Raw genomic sequence first — 17,598 nt, 5'->3', positions numbered from 1 at the left:
TAACTCTGGGTTGAATAGAATTGTTTACTAAAGTTGATTTAATAAACTAAATTAATATAGCGGCAATTGAAATCTTGGAATAGGGAGGTGTTTGGCAATATCTTTGATGAAAAGAGAAGGATTGAAGGGGATTTGGGGGTTTTGAATGTGAAAGTCTTGGCAGAAGGGATGGATGAAGTGGATTATCTCATGGAGAAAGATATACTTAGTAAATATGGGGACGTATTGTAGAGGGAGGAGATTTATTGGAAACAGAAATCGTGAGAGAACTGGCTTAAAGCCGATGATAGAAACATGAAATTCTTTCATAGTTCAGTGAAAGCAAGGAGAAGCCTCAATAGAATCCTCTCCCTGTGACTTGTGGATGGAATGATCACTGAGGACTCAGACCGCATTAGTAAGGAGGTTGTTGACTTCTTTGAAAATCTTTGGAGGAGGAATGAGGCTGGTCAGACGAGCTTGCAGGCTGAGCTTTTGGAGTTAATTCCTCCCTTAGTGTCTAGGGATGATAATAATATGCTTGAGGAACCAGTCTCGATGAAGGAAGTAAAATCTGCTATTTTTTGGGTTAGGTGGGGAGAAAGCACCAAGCCCAGATGGGTTTCAGGCATTCTTTTTCCAATTCTTTTGGGATGTGCTTGATGGGGAATTGTTAGATGTGGTTCAAGAGTCAAGGTCTAGGGGTTTTGTTTTGAAGGAATTTAATTGTACTCTAGTCATGCTTATTCCCAAGAAAGCCAAGCCGGAAGGGATGGAGGAGTTTCATCCTATTTTGTTGTGCAACACCATCTACAAAATCATTACAAAAGTTGCTGCTAATAGGCTCAAGTTAATTTTAGATAAGTTGATCTCTTGTGAACAGAGCGGTTTTACCCTAGGAAGGAGAATTGTGGATGAGGTTATTGTGGCCCATGAGGCAATCCACATGGCCATGAAGAGTAGACAAAGAAGAATGATCCTAAAACTAGATATTCAGAAAGCCTATGATAGAGTTGATAGGTCTTTCCTGGTGGTTGTGCTAGCAAGGTTCAAGTTTTGTAAGGCTTGGATTAAGTGGATTTCTAGTATGATTATGCAGTTCTCAGCATCGGTTTTAGTCAATGGCAGTCCTCAAGGTTTCTTTTCCACCTCATGGGGCATTCAGCAAGGGGATCCAATATCCCCCTTTCTCTTTATTTTGTTGGCAGAAGTTCTTGGCCAGTCAATTGCTCATAAGAGATTTCAAGGGATGTGGAAAGGCATTGAGATTGCTCGTGGGGTGGATTCCACAACTCATTCTTAGTTTGTTGATGATACCTATCTTTTCGGTGTGGCATCAATGCATGAAGCATCAGTTATGAAGAAAGTGTTGGATAGATTTAGTTGGGCTACTAGTCAGGAAATTAATTGGCTGAAATCAAAGATATTTTTCTTCCACACTGAAGTTGGGACTCAAAGAGCAATTGCCAGATTGTTTGGGATAAAGATTGGTCGGCTTCCTGGGAAGTTCCTTGGTATGTCGCTCTTTGCTGGAGCTGGTAAGATGAATATCTGGAAAGGTTTGCTTGATGGTTGCAAAGCAAAGATGGAGGGATGGAAGAGCAAGTGGCTATCTTTGGCTGGTCGTCTTCTGATGCTGAAGACAGTTGTATCAGCTATGCCTATCTTCCCTATGGCATGTTTTAAACTCCCAGGCTCAGTCATCAAGAATATGCAGCAGAAGATGAGAAAGTTTTTGTGGAATGGAAATCAAGAACAAGACAAAATCTCGCTCATGGCTTGGGACAGAGTTTGTAAACCCAAAGGAGGAGGAGGTGCGGGGCTCCGTGATTGGAGACTTATCAGTGAGGCTATGGGGGCTAAGTTGGTGTGGCAAATGTATAGTAAGCCAGAGCAGAGGTGGATCTGAATATTACAAGCTAAATACTTGGATAGTGGGGAAAAGGAAAGGATCCTAATGGTTAAAGATCCTCTGAGAGGTTCTACTTTGTGGAATTTTTTGGTGAGTTGCAGGAGCCTGATCATGAATCATCTTTCTTGGTGGATTGGAGATGGGTGAAAGGCATGTTTCTGGTAGGATTCCTGGGATGGACATCCATCACTGGAGTCTTCGGTCTCCCAGTGAATTACGACAAAGACTGTTCAGGATTGGGGTTCAAAGGTGTGCGATTTTTTGTTGCCAGAAATGCCTATGTTGGGCCAGCATTGGAACTAGAAGGATCCCCAAGAGTTAAACTTGTGAGAGGCAAATGAACGGTTGTTGAGGAATATCTTGAAAAGTAGAGAGGTTTCATGCTCAAGGGAGGAGGATGAGATAGTTTGTGTGGTGCCAAGAGTGGCAGTTACTCTATGAAGGTGGGGTTTTCTCTTTTGGAGGTTGAAGGTAGGATAAAGGAATGGAAAGCTAAGGTTTGCTGGAATAATTTTTGTTACCGAAGGTGGGTGCCTTCTCCTAGTTATCTAGAAATAGGCGGATTCTTTCAGGAGACCATTTAAGGAAAATGGGGTTTGCTGGTCCATTCTGCTGTGTACTCTATGAAAAGACAGAGGAAGATGTGGACCACCTTCTGCTTAACTGCAATTTTGCCCAGGAAGCATGGTGTTTTGGGTTATAGAGACTAAATTGGAAGGGTCCAATGGCAGGGAATTTGAGCGACTGGTTGGAATCTTGGCCTGTTTCGAGCAAGTCTTCTATTTTTGCTGCCATATGGAAGATTTTGCCTTCTATTGTTTTATGGGAACTCTGGAAAGAACGGAACCAAAGAGTGTTTGAAGGTAAAGCAAAAAATAGGGATCGCTTTTTGATCAGGTTGGAGAAGGCTATTTCAGAACTAGTCACTAATGTTGCCTCTCAGGTGAACTTAGCAAAGTCTCCTTTCTCTCAGTTTGACGTTGGTGTTTTGGTGAACTGGCCTTTGATTAAATTTAGGCCTGCTAATGGGCTTCTGAGGGCTAATCCTCAGAGGAAGGGTGAATCAAGACAAGAGTGGGCCCCGCTAGATAAAGGTTGGACTAAGGTTAATTTTGATGGCGCTTTGAGGGGTAATCCAGGGGTCTTTGGAGTTGGGGTAATAGCTCGGGATGATTGTGGCAATATTCTAGCCATAGGAGCTAAAATATTGGTGGATGGATCAAACAACGTTGATGAGTGTCAAGCGACGCTAGAATCCATTCTCATGGCTAAGAACTTGGGAGTGAAGAAACTCCATTTGGAGAGAGACTCTTAGATTGTAGTGAATGGGATAGCTAGAGGTCAAATGGAGGCATGGCACTTAGACAAGCATGTTCGAAGAATGAAACTTCTTTTGTGTGGGTTTGAAGATTTTAAGGTGACCCACGTTCTCAGGGAAGCAAATGTAGAAGCTGACAATCTTTCAAATGTGGGAGCGAATGGCTCTTTGGAAAATAACTTTAGATTGTTCGAGGACTTTCAAAAAGGTAGTTCTCATGATTTTGGTTGCATTTCTTAGTCTTAAGAAAGTGAACCCGCGTTTGTTTTTGAAATGACTGTTTGTGTCCCTGGACTTGTGGGAAGTTATGGTCCTTGTGGATTGTGATCTACGACGATGTTGCAAGTGGCCTAGCGGTGATGGGTGATGATGGAGACAATCGGTGTGAAGGCTTGGTGATGATACATGGTTTTTTTGTGATTCGTGTGGAGAAATCATGTCATGTGATGGTGGTGTCTTTTTAAGGCCTTTGATTTTGGCTCCCTGGCATTTTGCAGTGGCTAGTTTTTGGTATTGGTTGTGTGTGTAGGTTTTGGTGCAAAGGCGAGTCAGGATGGAGGCAAATTTTTCCTTGACGATGGACAAGAAAATGCCTACTTTTCATGGCCAGATCTCAAGAAATAGGTTGATGAATTTCTTTAGGGTGGATGGAGAGGAATTTTGGAGGGCAGTGAGGTTAATTTTTGGGGAGGAATTTCTAGTGTCTGACTGCCGACCTAGAACTAACCTTGATATCTCGTCGTTGTTCGTTGCCCTAGCCTTGCTGGTGGGAAAGTCGATGGAGGAAGTGTAGCAGGTCGCATCTTTGATGCTGAGACCCAAATGGGCAAGTGGTTTGAAGGAAGTGGTGGCTCAAGTTGTTGTTGGCGAAGGGTTGAACTCGATGGAAGGACGATGGCGGAGGATTGGCGTTGAAGTGGGGGAGATGCAGCCTTCGTAATTTGGTTGGCTTCTCAACCGGTGTATTTGCAAGTGGAGAACGCAAGGAAGGGATGGAGAGAGATTGTGCAATATGTGCATGAGTTGGGGCCAACTGAGTGAGTGAAGATTCGTGGGAAGGTGACCCCAATTTGGTTTGAGGCTCCTCTAGATGAGGATGAGAGGCCTATGGTTCACCATCAAATTCCACAGAAGTAGGCGAAGGTGGTGGAGCATGTTTCATTGTGTGGTGGCAGGCCGGGAACAGTGTCAGGTCGAGGGAGTGAAATGCATGATGCAGGGCCCAGCCGGGGTATTCCTAACTTCTCAAGGGAGGAGGCCTTGGGATGGTTTTGGTAGATAGGTCCTCTGGGCTAATCAGGTTCTTTTTTGTGGGGTATGAGTATGTATGTTGGTTTTTTGAAGTTGATGGCCTTATAGGTCTGGTGTCTTTTTCGGGTTCCTTTGTTGTAATAGGGGCGAGACCCCATGTTGTGGTAGATTGTTTGTCTACTTTTTGGATGTAAATCCTTCCTATTTTAAGCAATATATTATCTTGGTTATCGATCAAAAAAAAAAATTAGAGAAGACTAATTATTCCCTGAGAGGGTCATCGCAACTTAATTAATTAATCTAATTATTCTAATGAATTTCCTCTAATTAAAATCAAGAGATATTAAATATCTCAATAGCATTTAAAATACTCAAAGCTAAATAAAATGATGATACTGTTAACTTGTATTAAAATTAATTATTTGAGCAACCGTGAAAACGCCTTTAATTAAATTAATAAAGTTAACCTATTTCAAATATAATATTTCCCAAATAAATATAATTTATATTAAAGTCGATTTTAAATCCCCTAATACATTCAAATTTCAACTATTACATAATTGGCCAAAAATGACCTCGTAGGCTAGAATTCGCATAAAACAATTAATAAATTTCATTAATAAAATCCCCCAAATTAAATTTAATCTAACATCCATATTTAATCAAATATGGAAAATAACTATATAATATTCCTCATTAATAACCCTAGTTAATAAAATTAAATCAATAATTGCAATTAATATATCTATATAAAATTAATCCTCAATTTTAATTATGCCTTGATAAAAAGACTATATTAAAATTAATTTTCTCCCTAGTCAATATTACAATTCTCATATATTGACTATAGCTAAATGGGGGGGAAATTTTTTTTCAAATTTTAAAAAGAATTCCCCCTCTTCTTATTTTAATATTACTTAATTTCAAACCCTAATTAGGGTTGAGTTATCCCTTTTGTTTTATTTTTTAAAACTAACCTATTCATTTATATTTTCTAAATGCTAACCCTAACCCGAATATGGGCTAGGGATTGCATATCTTATTATTTTCTTTTTAATTTAAAAGCTAACCCTAACCCAAAATTGGGTTAGGGTTACATATTTTATCATAACTTATTCTTTCTTTTTATTTTTTCTTAGGGTTTTGGTGTGTGTGCAGGTTCAATGGAGGCGGTCGAGGATATATCAAGAAAATGGCCGCAGTGTAAAGGAGGTGGCAGCCTTAAACCACAACGGTAGTGGATTTAGCAAGGCAGGGTTGAGGGAGGTGGTAGCTGTGGTGGCCACTCATAGTGGCGGCCGAGGCCACCATTGGGGGTCACCACCTGCAGTGGCGCTGCGGGCGCCCCTGCAGGTCTCGGCCCGCAGTGGCGGTTGAGGTCACCCCTATGGGTCGCGGCCCGCAATGGCACCGCAAGCGCCCCTGTGGGCTTTGGCTCATAGAGGGGGCTCGAGCTACCCCTGCATGCTCGCGAGGGCTACAGAGGTTTGATCCCCAATATTTTTGCTAGCAATTTTGTTTTTGTATTATTTTTTTAAGTTTATTTTATGCATAATATGTATATTTATATATATACATATATATATATATTCATATATACATAAATCTGTAAATGACTACAAAATAATTATGCCAAAAATTATCAATTAACCAATTATTTTGTTGCCAGATTAATGATACACCTATGTTTTTAATTTCCAAAGGTAACATATATATATATATATATATATAGAAGACATGCATGATTTTAGAGAAAAGATAACCAGAAACTTAAAATGACAATTATTTTCTTTTCCAGAATTTAATGTTTCAGATATATATACATATATATATATATATATATATATATATGAGCATATTTATTCTATTTATTTATAGAGTAGAATAATATTGTTGTTTTTATAGAATGTACACAAATAACAGAATTAAATTATTTTTCCTACTACATGCATTTCCAGATTTATAAATTTAGCAGAAATGAATTATTTTACAGCTGCAACTAACAATTTCTAAAATCCATTGATTTTTAACAGCAAGGTGAAATGCAGTATTAACATCTATTTCTTTTTCTTTTTCTTTTTTTTAATGTGTATATTTTTTTTTAAAGAATGAAAACAAAAATAACTTAAATAGAAAATAACTTTCATTCCTTTCTGCATTAATATTTTAAAACAAAATATAACATCATTTTTCCAGCAACTATAACAAAACAGAAAATAATCCAAAATGCATTCATTTTATTAAAAGGATCAACACTTCAAATAAAATACATTTATTACATGGTAAAACTTAGTTAATAATACATTTTCCTTTCTGCAATATAAATACAATAGAAAACTCTTTTTTTTTTCTTTTCTTTGCAACTAAAATACAAAAAATGAACTCTTTTTCTGCAACTAAATACAATCAGCATTAGGGTCATCTCCAAGCTTCCCTTTCTCAATCTTTTTCCAAAGCAACCTGCAATAAAAACTTGAGGTTGTTACCATGGAGGCTCACCTCCCAACCTAGGCTTACTAGAAGCCACCCTCAAGCTAGGAGAATAAAGGGCTAGACGGGAAAACACACAAATAAACACATACATGTAGAAACTCAAAACATCAAAAAAAATCCCAACCCAAGGTTTAAAAAATGTCACTTACATGACTTTCAAATGGGGTGAAGGTGGACATTACCCTTAAGGAGAATTCTGCAAATAGTGAGCATAATGCCATAACAAGGGTGCAAATATAACATATTACAAGTTCCAAACTTGTCTCTATAATTCCTTATGACCCCTAAGGCATACAAGCCAACAAGTCCCCTTATGACCCCCATTTTATAAATATAATAATATACAGCAAGGGCCACAAAAATCCCTTGAGAATTACTCTCTTCCAAAGAGAGTCTCTCACTCAAAAGGGTTGTCAAACAACCCTTCACCCCAAGGCCACTCTACCCTCCCAAGGGTGAGTTTGGCCTTGAAAACTCCCAAAAGAAAAAACATAGAAACTTGACCAAAATCGCAAATGGAGGGACTCCACATCTTCCTACACATATATAAAAACACTAAGGGAAAAAAAATAAAAGAAAACAATGCAACAAACAATCTTTTGCATAACATCAACATACAAAGGATAGCAATTCAACCAGCCTTAATCTGCCAAAAAGGTAAGAGAATTTGTTGGAAAGATTCCGAAATCCACAACTTTTCTCCTTCCAAACTTAGCCCAGAAATCTTCCCAATACTTGCCAAAATTCTAAAAAATTCTAAGTCTCCAAAATGGAGAGTGGGTGATCAAACTTTTCCCTCCCAAACTATTCCCTATGAAGCCACACCTCACTCTTTCCAACCCACTTGGGAAGGGTGAAGGATGCTCATTGGTTGGTCTTCCCAAAACCTTACACACTCCCTAACCAAGGCACCTCAAAAAGGGAAATGGAATGGGGAAGAGGAATGACACTCATGGTTATCTAACCAAGGAAGGCTCCTCTAAAGATGAAATTCGGCCAACTTGGGAAACTCACTTTTTGGGGAGGTTAAACAAGTCCTAGGGAGTGGACACATGGCTAAATTTGGCCTTCATCCATAGGTACATCATAGGGCCCACTAAAAATGCCCCAAACTTGACCCCAGGAGTTAGTTTAACCCGTTGGAAGTCCACCCAAAGTTTACCTACGGGTCAGCCCTAAGTTGACCCTTCTAATGGCTCCCTATCCTAGGTTTACTTGGGGCCATTTTAGGATAATTGAAATTATATGCATTGGTAAAATAAATTTCCTCAAAAAGAGACATGACAATGTCAACTCAACTTACAAGTGACACTACAAAAGAAATACACATCACTAAAACACACATGGCAATTGTCCCTTTTTTTGAAATTTATAAATAAACAAATTTCCACATTAAACATTCATCCAAGCATAACATTTACAAATTAAAATACATTTACAAATGAGGGGTTGTCTCTCCAAATAGACAACCCCTGGCTTCACAATCGCACATAGGCCTAGGCTTGATTCTTTGAATAATTTCCATGGTCACATGGAATGATTTCCTGTACATCTCATTTGCACATTAGTAATTCCAAAAATCATGTATAATATATAAAAAAGAATACAATTCAAATATCACATAAAATTTCAATTATAAAATCAAGTATCCAATTATCTGATAACATCCACATGCAATCATCTACTAAATGGAATCATCCTCATAAACATGGAATTAAATCATTTATAGAGCATGCATTTGTAATTTCAAGAATCAAATTAAAGTACTACAAATCAAAGTAAATGACATAATCATATCAATGTCATCCACCACACGAGATCATATATAATCTATGTCCAAAATGCATCACAATATAGCATCCAAAATAGGTCCAACATGAAAATAACAGAAATGCTATGATGGCTTGGGGTAGGGCCTCACACCCTCCCCCTCTAGGCATGAACTTCCTCCTGGAGTTCATAAAAAAGATGGGGGTACTAAGATCTCATATGCACTGTGTCCTCCCATGATGTCGTACCCTCATCATAACAATCCCACTGGACCCTAACCTGGTCCATCTCTTGACCTCGAAGAGACAGCATCTGACAAGCCAAAATGTGGATGGGCTCCAAAGCTAGCTGCTCGTCTGACTCCACTTGCAAGGCATCCCAATCTAGAATATGAGACTCATCATAAATGTACTTCCTATAAATTGATACATGAAACACATTGTGGATGCGTGACAGGCTAGGTGGCAAAGCTAGATGATATGCAACTAGTCCTATCCTCTCAAGGATCTCAAATGGTATGACAAAGCAAGGTGTGAGCTTAGAACCCTTTCCATAATGGATTGGACTCTTATGCGATCACACTCTCAGGAAAACTTTGTCCCCAACCATGAAGCTCTTATCTATCCTCTTTGCATCTGCATACTTCTTATGCCTATCATGTACCTCTCTAAGGGGTTGTCTAATCAAAATAACCTACTGCTCCATATCATGAACCATCTTAGGACCTATGGCCACTCTATCCTCAATACGATCCCAACTCAAAGGTGTCCTGCAAGCTTTGTCGTACAAAGCCTGAAAAGGTGGCATCCCCAAAGAAGTGTGATGCCCATTATTATAGGTAAACTCTACTAAAGGAAGGTACTCCTCCCATCTAGTCTGATGATCCATGACGTACTTGCAGAGAAGGTCCTCTAACACCTGATTTACCCTCTCCATCTGACCATCCATTTCTGAATGATAGGCTATACTGAAGTTGAGTCTGGTACCCATGGTTGTCTATAACACCTTCCAAAAGGAAGAAGTGAAGAGGGAGTCTCTATCTGAGATAATCTTACATGAAATGCCATGAAGTCTGATGATATCCTACAAGAATACCTGTGCCACCACTGGTGCTGTGAAGGTAGTCTAAACTAGTGAGAAGTGGGCCACCTTGGTCAACTTTTCAACTCTCACCATGATGGCATCATGACAACATGCTGACATAGGAAGACCAATGACAAATTCCATCGATATAGTATCCCACTTCCACTCTGGTATCACATGAGACTGGAGAAACCCACTTGGATGGCAGTGCTCCACCTTGACTCTCTAGCATTCAAGGCATCGGGCTACTAGTACATCAGTGAACTGTCACATACCTATCCAATGATATAGCTATCTCAAATCTGCATGCATCTTCTTAACCCAGGGATCCGCTGCATAAGGATCACTATGAGCATCTAACATAATGAAATCATGCAATCCTCCAGAAGAAGGTACATAGATGCGCCCTCTGTGGTGTAGTAGTCCATCAGACTCTAAAGAATAGCCTGCATATCTCCCTTCCAAGGCTTCCTAAAATACCTCAAGATACCACTTGTCCTTTGGTAGCTACTACAATATATGACCTCTCAAATCTGTGTCCATAGTCATGGAGCATATCTCATAACATCTCCTACTCAAGGCATCTGCAACTACATTCTCCTTCCTCTTGATGTAGTGAACATCAAAATCATACTCACATAGAAACTCCTTCCATCTCCTCTGACGGGCATTAAGGTTAGGCTAGGTGAATATGTATTGCAAGCTTTGATGATCTGAATGAAGCTCAAAATGATGACCCAAAAGGAAGTGTCTCCACCTCACAAGTGCATGCACCACTGCTGCAAGCTCAAGGTCATGTGTAGGGTAGTTAAGCTCATGAGCCTTAATTTTCCTAGACTCATATGTTATAACTCAACCCTCCCGCATAAGGACTGCTCCTAATCCATCCAAGGAAGCATTTGTGAATACCATGAAATCAACCAAGGGGTATGGTACAATAAGACTAGGTGCACTAGTGAGTGCCCTTTTTAGATCCTGAAAGGCCCTCTCACACCTTTCTATCCACTCAAATCTCTTTCCCTTTTGCTGAAGGGATGTAATGGGATGTGCAACCCTAGAGAACCCCTCAATGAAGCATTTGTAGTATCTTGCTAGACCCATGAAACTCCTGACCTCTGTCACACTAGATGGCGCTGGCCAATCCATAATAGCTCTGATCTTTGATGGGTCAATTGAGATCCCATCACCAGATATAACATGACCTAAATTTATGACCTCTAATTTGAAGAATGCACACTTCAACAGACTGCCATATAATTGATTGTCCCTCAAGCACTGCAATACCTATCTCAAGTGTTCCTCATGCTCCTCATTCCGAGAATATATCAAGATGTCATTGAGGAACACAATCACAAACCGGTCAAGGAAAGTGCGGAATACCCCATTCATGAGACTCATGAATACAACTGGAGCATCCATAAGACTGAATGGGACCATGGTGAACTCATAGTGGCCATATCTAGTACGAAATGCGGTCTTGTGGATATCGCTCTCCATAATCCTCAACTGATTGTACCCTGACTTCAGATCTATTTTGGAAAACACTTTAGCACCCTGAAGCTGATCAAATAAATCATCGATCTTGGGCAAGGGATAATGGTTCTCGATGGTCACTTTATTTAGCTACATGTAATCCATACATAACCGAAGGGACCCATCATTCTTCTTCAGGAAGATGACTAGTGTGCCCCAAGGGGAGACGCTAGGATGAATGTGACCCTTCTCTAAGAGTTCCTCAAGTTGCATCTTGATCTCATTAAGCTTGTTTGTGGTCATCCTATAAGGTTCTCTCAAAACAGGCTCAACTCCTAGTACAAGATCTATGTGGAAATCAATCTCTTTGCTAGGTGGCATACCAGGTAGCTTGGATGGAAACACATCTGCAAACTCCTCAAGGATGGGATGATCATCTAGGGAAGGCTCCTTCTCATTCTCTTCCTCTCTATCACTAATGGTGATAGAAAAAAACTGACATCCCTCTCGCATGCTCCAATTAAGTTACATAGCGGAAATCATGTGAAGAGACATGACCCTCTGAATCCCTAAAATAACCATGGAGGTACCCTGATCATCCACACACTCAATCTTCTTCTGGAGACAATCCATCTTGGCTCTGTGGGCATATAGCCAATCCATGCTAAGAACAATGTCATAAGATCCTAGAGGTGTGACTCAAAGGTCAACTAAGGTGGTCGTACTCCCAATCTAAAGCTGACAACCCCTAACCACTGACTCAACAGACACTCTAGCTCCTAAAGCCAACTCCACTTCCCAAATAAAACCTTTCCTAGATGCCAATAGCCCGCAACGCTCCACTACCAATGGAGATATAAAAGAATCAGTAGCTCCTAAATCAAACAAGATAGAAACACTGCTACCTCTAATCATACCTGCGGCCTCTATGACTATGGTCCGATGCTCTTCCTGGCCATTGTCAACCGCTGCAAAGACTCTATGGGAATTACCCATGTTCCCAACTATAGGCTTTGAACCTACCATCCTCTGATTACCTGCCATCTAACCCTATGGACACTCTCTTGCCATGTGCCCCATGGCCCCACAAGTGAAGCATGCACCATGTGTCTATAACTATGCACCCTATGGCCTAGAGAATCCCTATCCTCCTATCCTACTCAAACCACTAAAACCACCCCTGGAGGACTATTGAGTCCATGCTGAAGGTGTGTAAGGACCTTGTGATCTCTAGTCACACCTAGGACCCTGTGAATGCCACTGCTTGAGCTTAAAGCCCTGATGTCCCTGTGGAAACCTTTGCCTATGATTTTGCAGTGACTGCTGTAGAGGAGGGTGTTTAAAGGACCCCGATGAATTCTTGTGGTTACCCTTCCACTGGGGTTTTTGAAACCCAAAAGACTGCGGTGCAGGGTTTCAGTCCTGATGTTGATTCCACATGTCCTGTGATCTACCCTGAATCTTCTTTGAAATCAAGGCCTTCTCCATGGCAACTTGAAGGCTCCCTGGAGGTGCTATCCTAATAGGCTCTACTATCCCTACATTCAATCCTCTGATGAATTGGTTGACGAGTAAATTCCCATCTTTCAGGTAGTCTACGTAGGGTAAGAGCTTGAAAAAATTGCTCTCATATTGGGACACAGAGAGACACTTCTGTTGAAGGTCATGGAACTTGTCTATCCTACACTACCTATAATGCTCTAATAGGTACCTATCTTTGAATCTCTTTGTGAAGATGTCCCAAGTAATAGTGTCTCCAGATAACTCATTTTTGTACTCCTCTTGCCTCCACCATGTGGAAGTCATACCTCTCAAAAGGTGAATGGCAATCTGTGCCTTCAGATTGCTCTCATAGGGATGCAATGTGAAGCACCTATCTAAGCTCAAAAGTCAAGCCTCAGCCTCTAGCCCATCGGTAGATCCTGTTAGGCACAATATGGAAAGATAATGTACTGAGAGGGGAGGGGTGAATCAGTACTTCAAATCCTTTTATCAACAATATCTTTACTATTATGCATAAACCAAAAATTGTTGTAACATAACATAAAGCTAAAACAAATGAGTAACAATCATACATGATTCACTCCATAACACATATATTTTGGTTATGCAGAAACTCTTGGTTAGAGAGACAAACTACGGTGGGGATGGCACCAACAACTTCACTACTGCAATAATAAAGAGTGCTTTGTTAGAGCTACATTTATCTATTTCTGATAGCTTACCCTGTTAGGAGTAATAAGATCTGTTAGATCTACCTTGCTAAAGGATTTTACAACACTATATAAATGTTGCACCTGGTTAGAGGATTTACAATTTATAGACTTGATTAGAGTCTTTTACCCTGTTAAAGGTTTCTCTTACAACTTCAAAATATTACAATAAGACTTTACGAATATCTGCAACTTTACATCTGAAATGTTGTAGCAGATTCTATGTGCTCAAAATAAGATTACCTTGCCTATAGCATACCTTGGTAACTCATAAAGTAACTCGGTAAACCCTTCTATTTACTCTGTTCTTTGACTATTCTCTTATAACCTTCTCGGTGACCTATGTGTCTCTATAACAGTCATAATACTCTGTGATTTCTCATTTATCACATAAGTCTTGCTTCATACACATATGCACACACATTTCTCTGATTCACATATATCTCTAACCCTAAATTCATGTTGTATAAATAGATTTCTTATGTCGGTGGTCTGATTCATTGCTTCGATCTTACAAACATGATTTCTCGAATGAATAACCATGCAAAATATTTCATTGGTTAGATGACCTCAAAATTATACAAAATCTATATGTGCAATTTCCAATGTGATAACTGTTCTATGTGCCTCGATCTTGTAACACGTTTTCATGTGTGTCCAAGTTCAATGAATCTGGTAACACGTTTCACTCAGTGTATTATCTTTACTGCTTGGTAGACATGAAATAAAACTCGGTAGACAGCTCGGTGTATACTAGGCTTTGTGACTGTTTTCTTTCTGTAACTGACTAGATTGTTCATACCAACTAAATATTTTGGTAGTAGTAACCGACTAGAGTATATAGAATGACTTTGTATATAAAACTAATGGCAATTTGATAAGTAGTAACAGATCCTGCAAAGGATGGTGGCTGAAGGCGTAGAATCTCTCTAATCTGATCCCCGGGATCATGGGTTTCTCTCTGAAAAAATAACTAGTGCCTCTACTGGGGGTGCCTGAGGTAGATGGATTGACTCAGGCTCATGCTCAGCCTGAACCTCTATACAGTGAGGAGGTGGACTCCTACTCCACTGTCTAGCTACGGATCTACGACTCCCATAACTCTGGTGTTCTTTCTATCGATCTGTTGTAGGGAGTCTATCCTTAACTATTCCTATCAAGTTCTGGAGTGCAACGAAAATGTATCTATTGGGGTCAATCGGTTGCTCGGGGGGAGCTTCCAGATCCCCTTCTAGATTCGGCTCATCCTGCACAAAGTCCTTGCGTGCCATGCGAGCACATCTAGGACCCCTACTGCGCTTACGAGCTTGTCTCATGACCGGCAGCATCCTTAATGATCAATAAAATAAAATAAAGTAAATAAATTAATAAAATTAATAACAATTCTTTAAAGAAAATAATTAATAAAAGCGAAACGTAATGGAGAAAGGTTCCTAGTATTGGAAACCTTGCTCTAATACCAAAATGCCATGCCCAAACTTTTGGGCAAAAACAGAACAACACATTTTTTTTAAACAAAATAAATTCATTAAATAATCTACATTAAAATGAAATCAAATAAGTTTTGTCTTAACTAAGGGTTAACTCTAGGTTGAATGGAATCATTTACTAAAGTTGATTTAATAAACTAAATCAATATAGCAGCAAAAATTAGAGAATACTAATTATTCCCTAAGAGGGTCATCGCAACTTAATTAATTAATCTAATTATTCTAATTAATTTCCACTAATTAAAATTGAGAGATATTAAATATCTCAATAGCATTTAAAATACTCAAGGCTAAATAAAATGATGATACTGTTAACTTGTATTAAAAATAATTATTTGAGCAACCGCGAAAACGCCTTTAATTAAATTAATAAAGTTAACCTATTTCAAATATAATATTTCCCAAATAAATATAATTTATATTAAAGTCGATTTTAAATTCCCCTAATACATTCAAATTTCAACTATTAAATAATTGGCCAAAAATGGCCTCATAGGCTAGAATTCGCATAAAACAATTAATAAATTTCATTAATAAAATCTCCCAAATTAAATTTAACATAACATCCATATTTAATTAAATATGAAAAATAACTATATAATATCCCTCATTAATAACCCTAGTTAATAAAATTAAATAAATAATTGTGATTAATATATCTATATAAAATTAATCCCCAATTTTAATTATGCCTTGATAAAAAGACTATATTAAAATTAATTTTCTCCCTAGTCAATATTATAATTCCCATATATTGACTATAGCTAAATGGGGGGGAATTTTTTTTCAAATTTTAAAAAAGAATTCCCCATCTTCTTATTTTAATATTATTTAATTTCAAACCCTAATTAGGGTTGAGTTATCCCTTTTATTTTATTTTTAAAAACTAACCTATTCATTTATATTTTCTAAATGCTAACCCTAACCCGAATATGGGCTAGGGATTGCATATCTTATTCTTTCCTTTTTAATTTAAATGCTAACCCTAACACGAAATTGGGTTAGGGTTGCATATTTTATCATTACTTATTCTCTCTTTTTCTTTTTGCTTAGGGTTTTGGTCCGTGTGTGGAGGTTCAATTCATTATTGTTTCTACATAATGTACAGAAATAACATAATTAAATTATTTTTCCTACTAACATGCATTTCTAGATTTATAACTTTAGCAGAAATTAATTATTTTATAGCTGCAACTAACAATTTCTAAAATCCATTGATTTATAACAACAAGGTAAAATGTAGTATTAAAATCTATTTATTTTTCTTTTTTTTTTTAACATGTATATTTTTTTTTTCAGAATGAAAACAAAAATAACTTAAACAAAAAATAACTTTCATTCCTTTCTGCATTAATATTTTAAAACCGAATATAACATCATTTTTCCAGCAACTATAACAAAACAGAAAATAATCCAAAATGCATTCATTCTATTAAAAGGATCAACACTTCAAATAAAATACATTTATTACATGGTAAAACTTAGTCAATAATACATTTTCCTTTCTGCAATATAAATACAATAGAAAACTCATTTTTCTTTCTTTTTTTTGCATCTAAAATACAAAAATGAACTCTTTTTCTACAACTAAATACAATCAGCATTACGATCATCTCCAAGCTTCCCTTTCTAAATATTTTTCCAAAGCAACCTGCAATAAAAACTTGAGGTTGTGACCATGGAGGTGTTGGCATATGGACACTCCAATGAGACATTGTGTGTGATTGAAGGTTTTATCATTGATGGCAACCTTGCAATCCTATGACACCGGCAAGACATTATACCGGCAAAGCATTACTCAAACAAAACAGTGCACCGGCATCAACAAAATCAATCTACACTGGCACCGGCACAAAAGATGTACATCGGCACAGAAGGAAATATGTATACCGGCACTGAGGGCGACAGGATTTCTGATATGTAATATTTTGTTTATCATTGTAAGCCGACTTGGCAAATTGTAAAATGACTCTTGTATATAAAAGAGATCATTGTAGGCATTTGTAGGATATGGATAGAATGTAATAAATAAATTATAAGGCAGACCTAATGTGCGAATTGTAGGTCAAGGGTATATGTAAAGAATAGAGCAAGAACCGGTATTGAATCTGGCATTGAAGATGCTATTGTAAAGCAGTACAGAATATTGGATTTGTGCAAATCCTCATTGTAAGTCAGTGTGACTTCTTATTGAGCAGTGAGCTCTAGGCAGTTGGCCTTCCTGCATGTGCAGACCCCTATTGTAAGTAATATTCTCTTATTGGCCAGTAAGTGAATATTGTGGGTCACAAATCCCACCGAGGTTTTTCCCACACCGGGTTTCCTCATTAAACATCTTGTGTTATGGTTTTCTTTTCATGTGGATGCCTTTGATTCTGTTATTTGCATTAATTCTTGCATACCAGTATACTGTTACTTTATATTTTGCATATTTAGTTTTAAGAAAATTTCATTACCGGTCAGATACTGATTCACCCCCCCCCTCTCAGTATCTGTGGGAACCCTAACAATTGGTATCAGAGCCTGGTCCTCTATTTTCAGAAGCCTAACAGCTTGAGGAAGATCTTGACACCGGTAAAGATGGAAAATCTGATCAAGCAACTTGAAGGAGCTCTT

The 17,598-nt window shown here is 38.3% G+C and overlaps 1 protein-coding gene across 1 annotated transcript; it reads left to right on the top strand.

Annotated features, from left to right (window-relative positions):
* The first annotated feature begins 369 nt into the window (after window positions 1-369).
* LOC131858376 (uncharacterized) lies at window positions 370-1,282 on the top strand. Its single transcript, XM_059211605.1, has 2 exons — window positions 370-567; window positions 863-1,282. The coding sequence occupies exons 1-2, from the start codon at window positions 370-372 to the stop codon at window positions 1,280-1,282; spliced, it is 618 nt and encodes a 205-aa protein (XP_059067588.1).
* The last annotated feature ends 16,316 nt before the right edge of the window (window positions 1,283-17,598 follow it).

Source organism: Cryptomeria japonica, chromosome 9, assembly GCF_030272615.1.
Source record: "Cryptomeria japonica chromosome 9, Sugi_1.0, whole genome shotgun sequence".
NCBI classification, from domain to species: domain Eukaryota; kingdom Viridiplantae; phylum Streptophyta; class Pinopsida; order Cupressales; family Cupressaceae; genus Cryptomeria; species Cryptomeria japonica.
The sequence above is the reverse complement of the archived record's forward strand: the minus strand, read 5'-3'. Positions and strand labels throughout refer to the sequence as shown.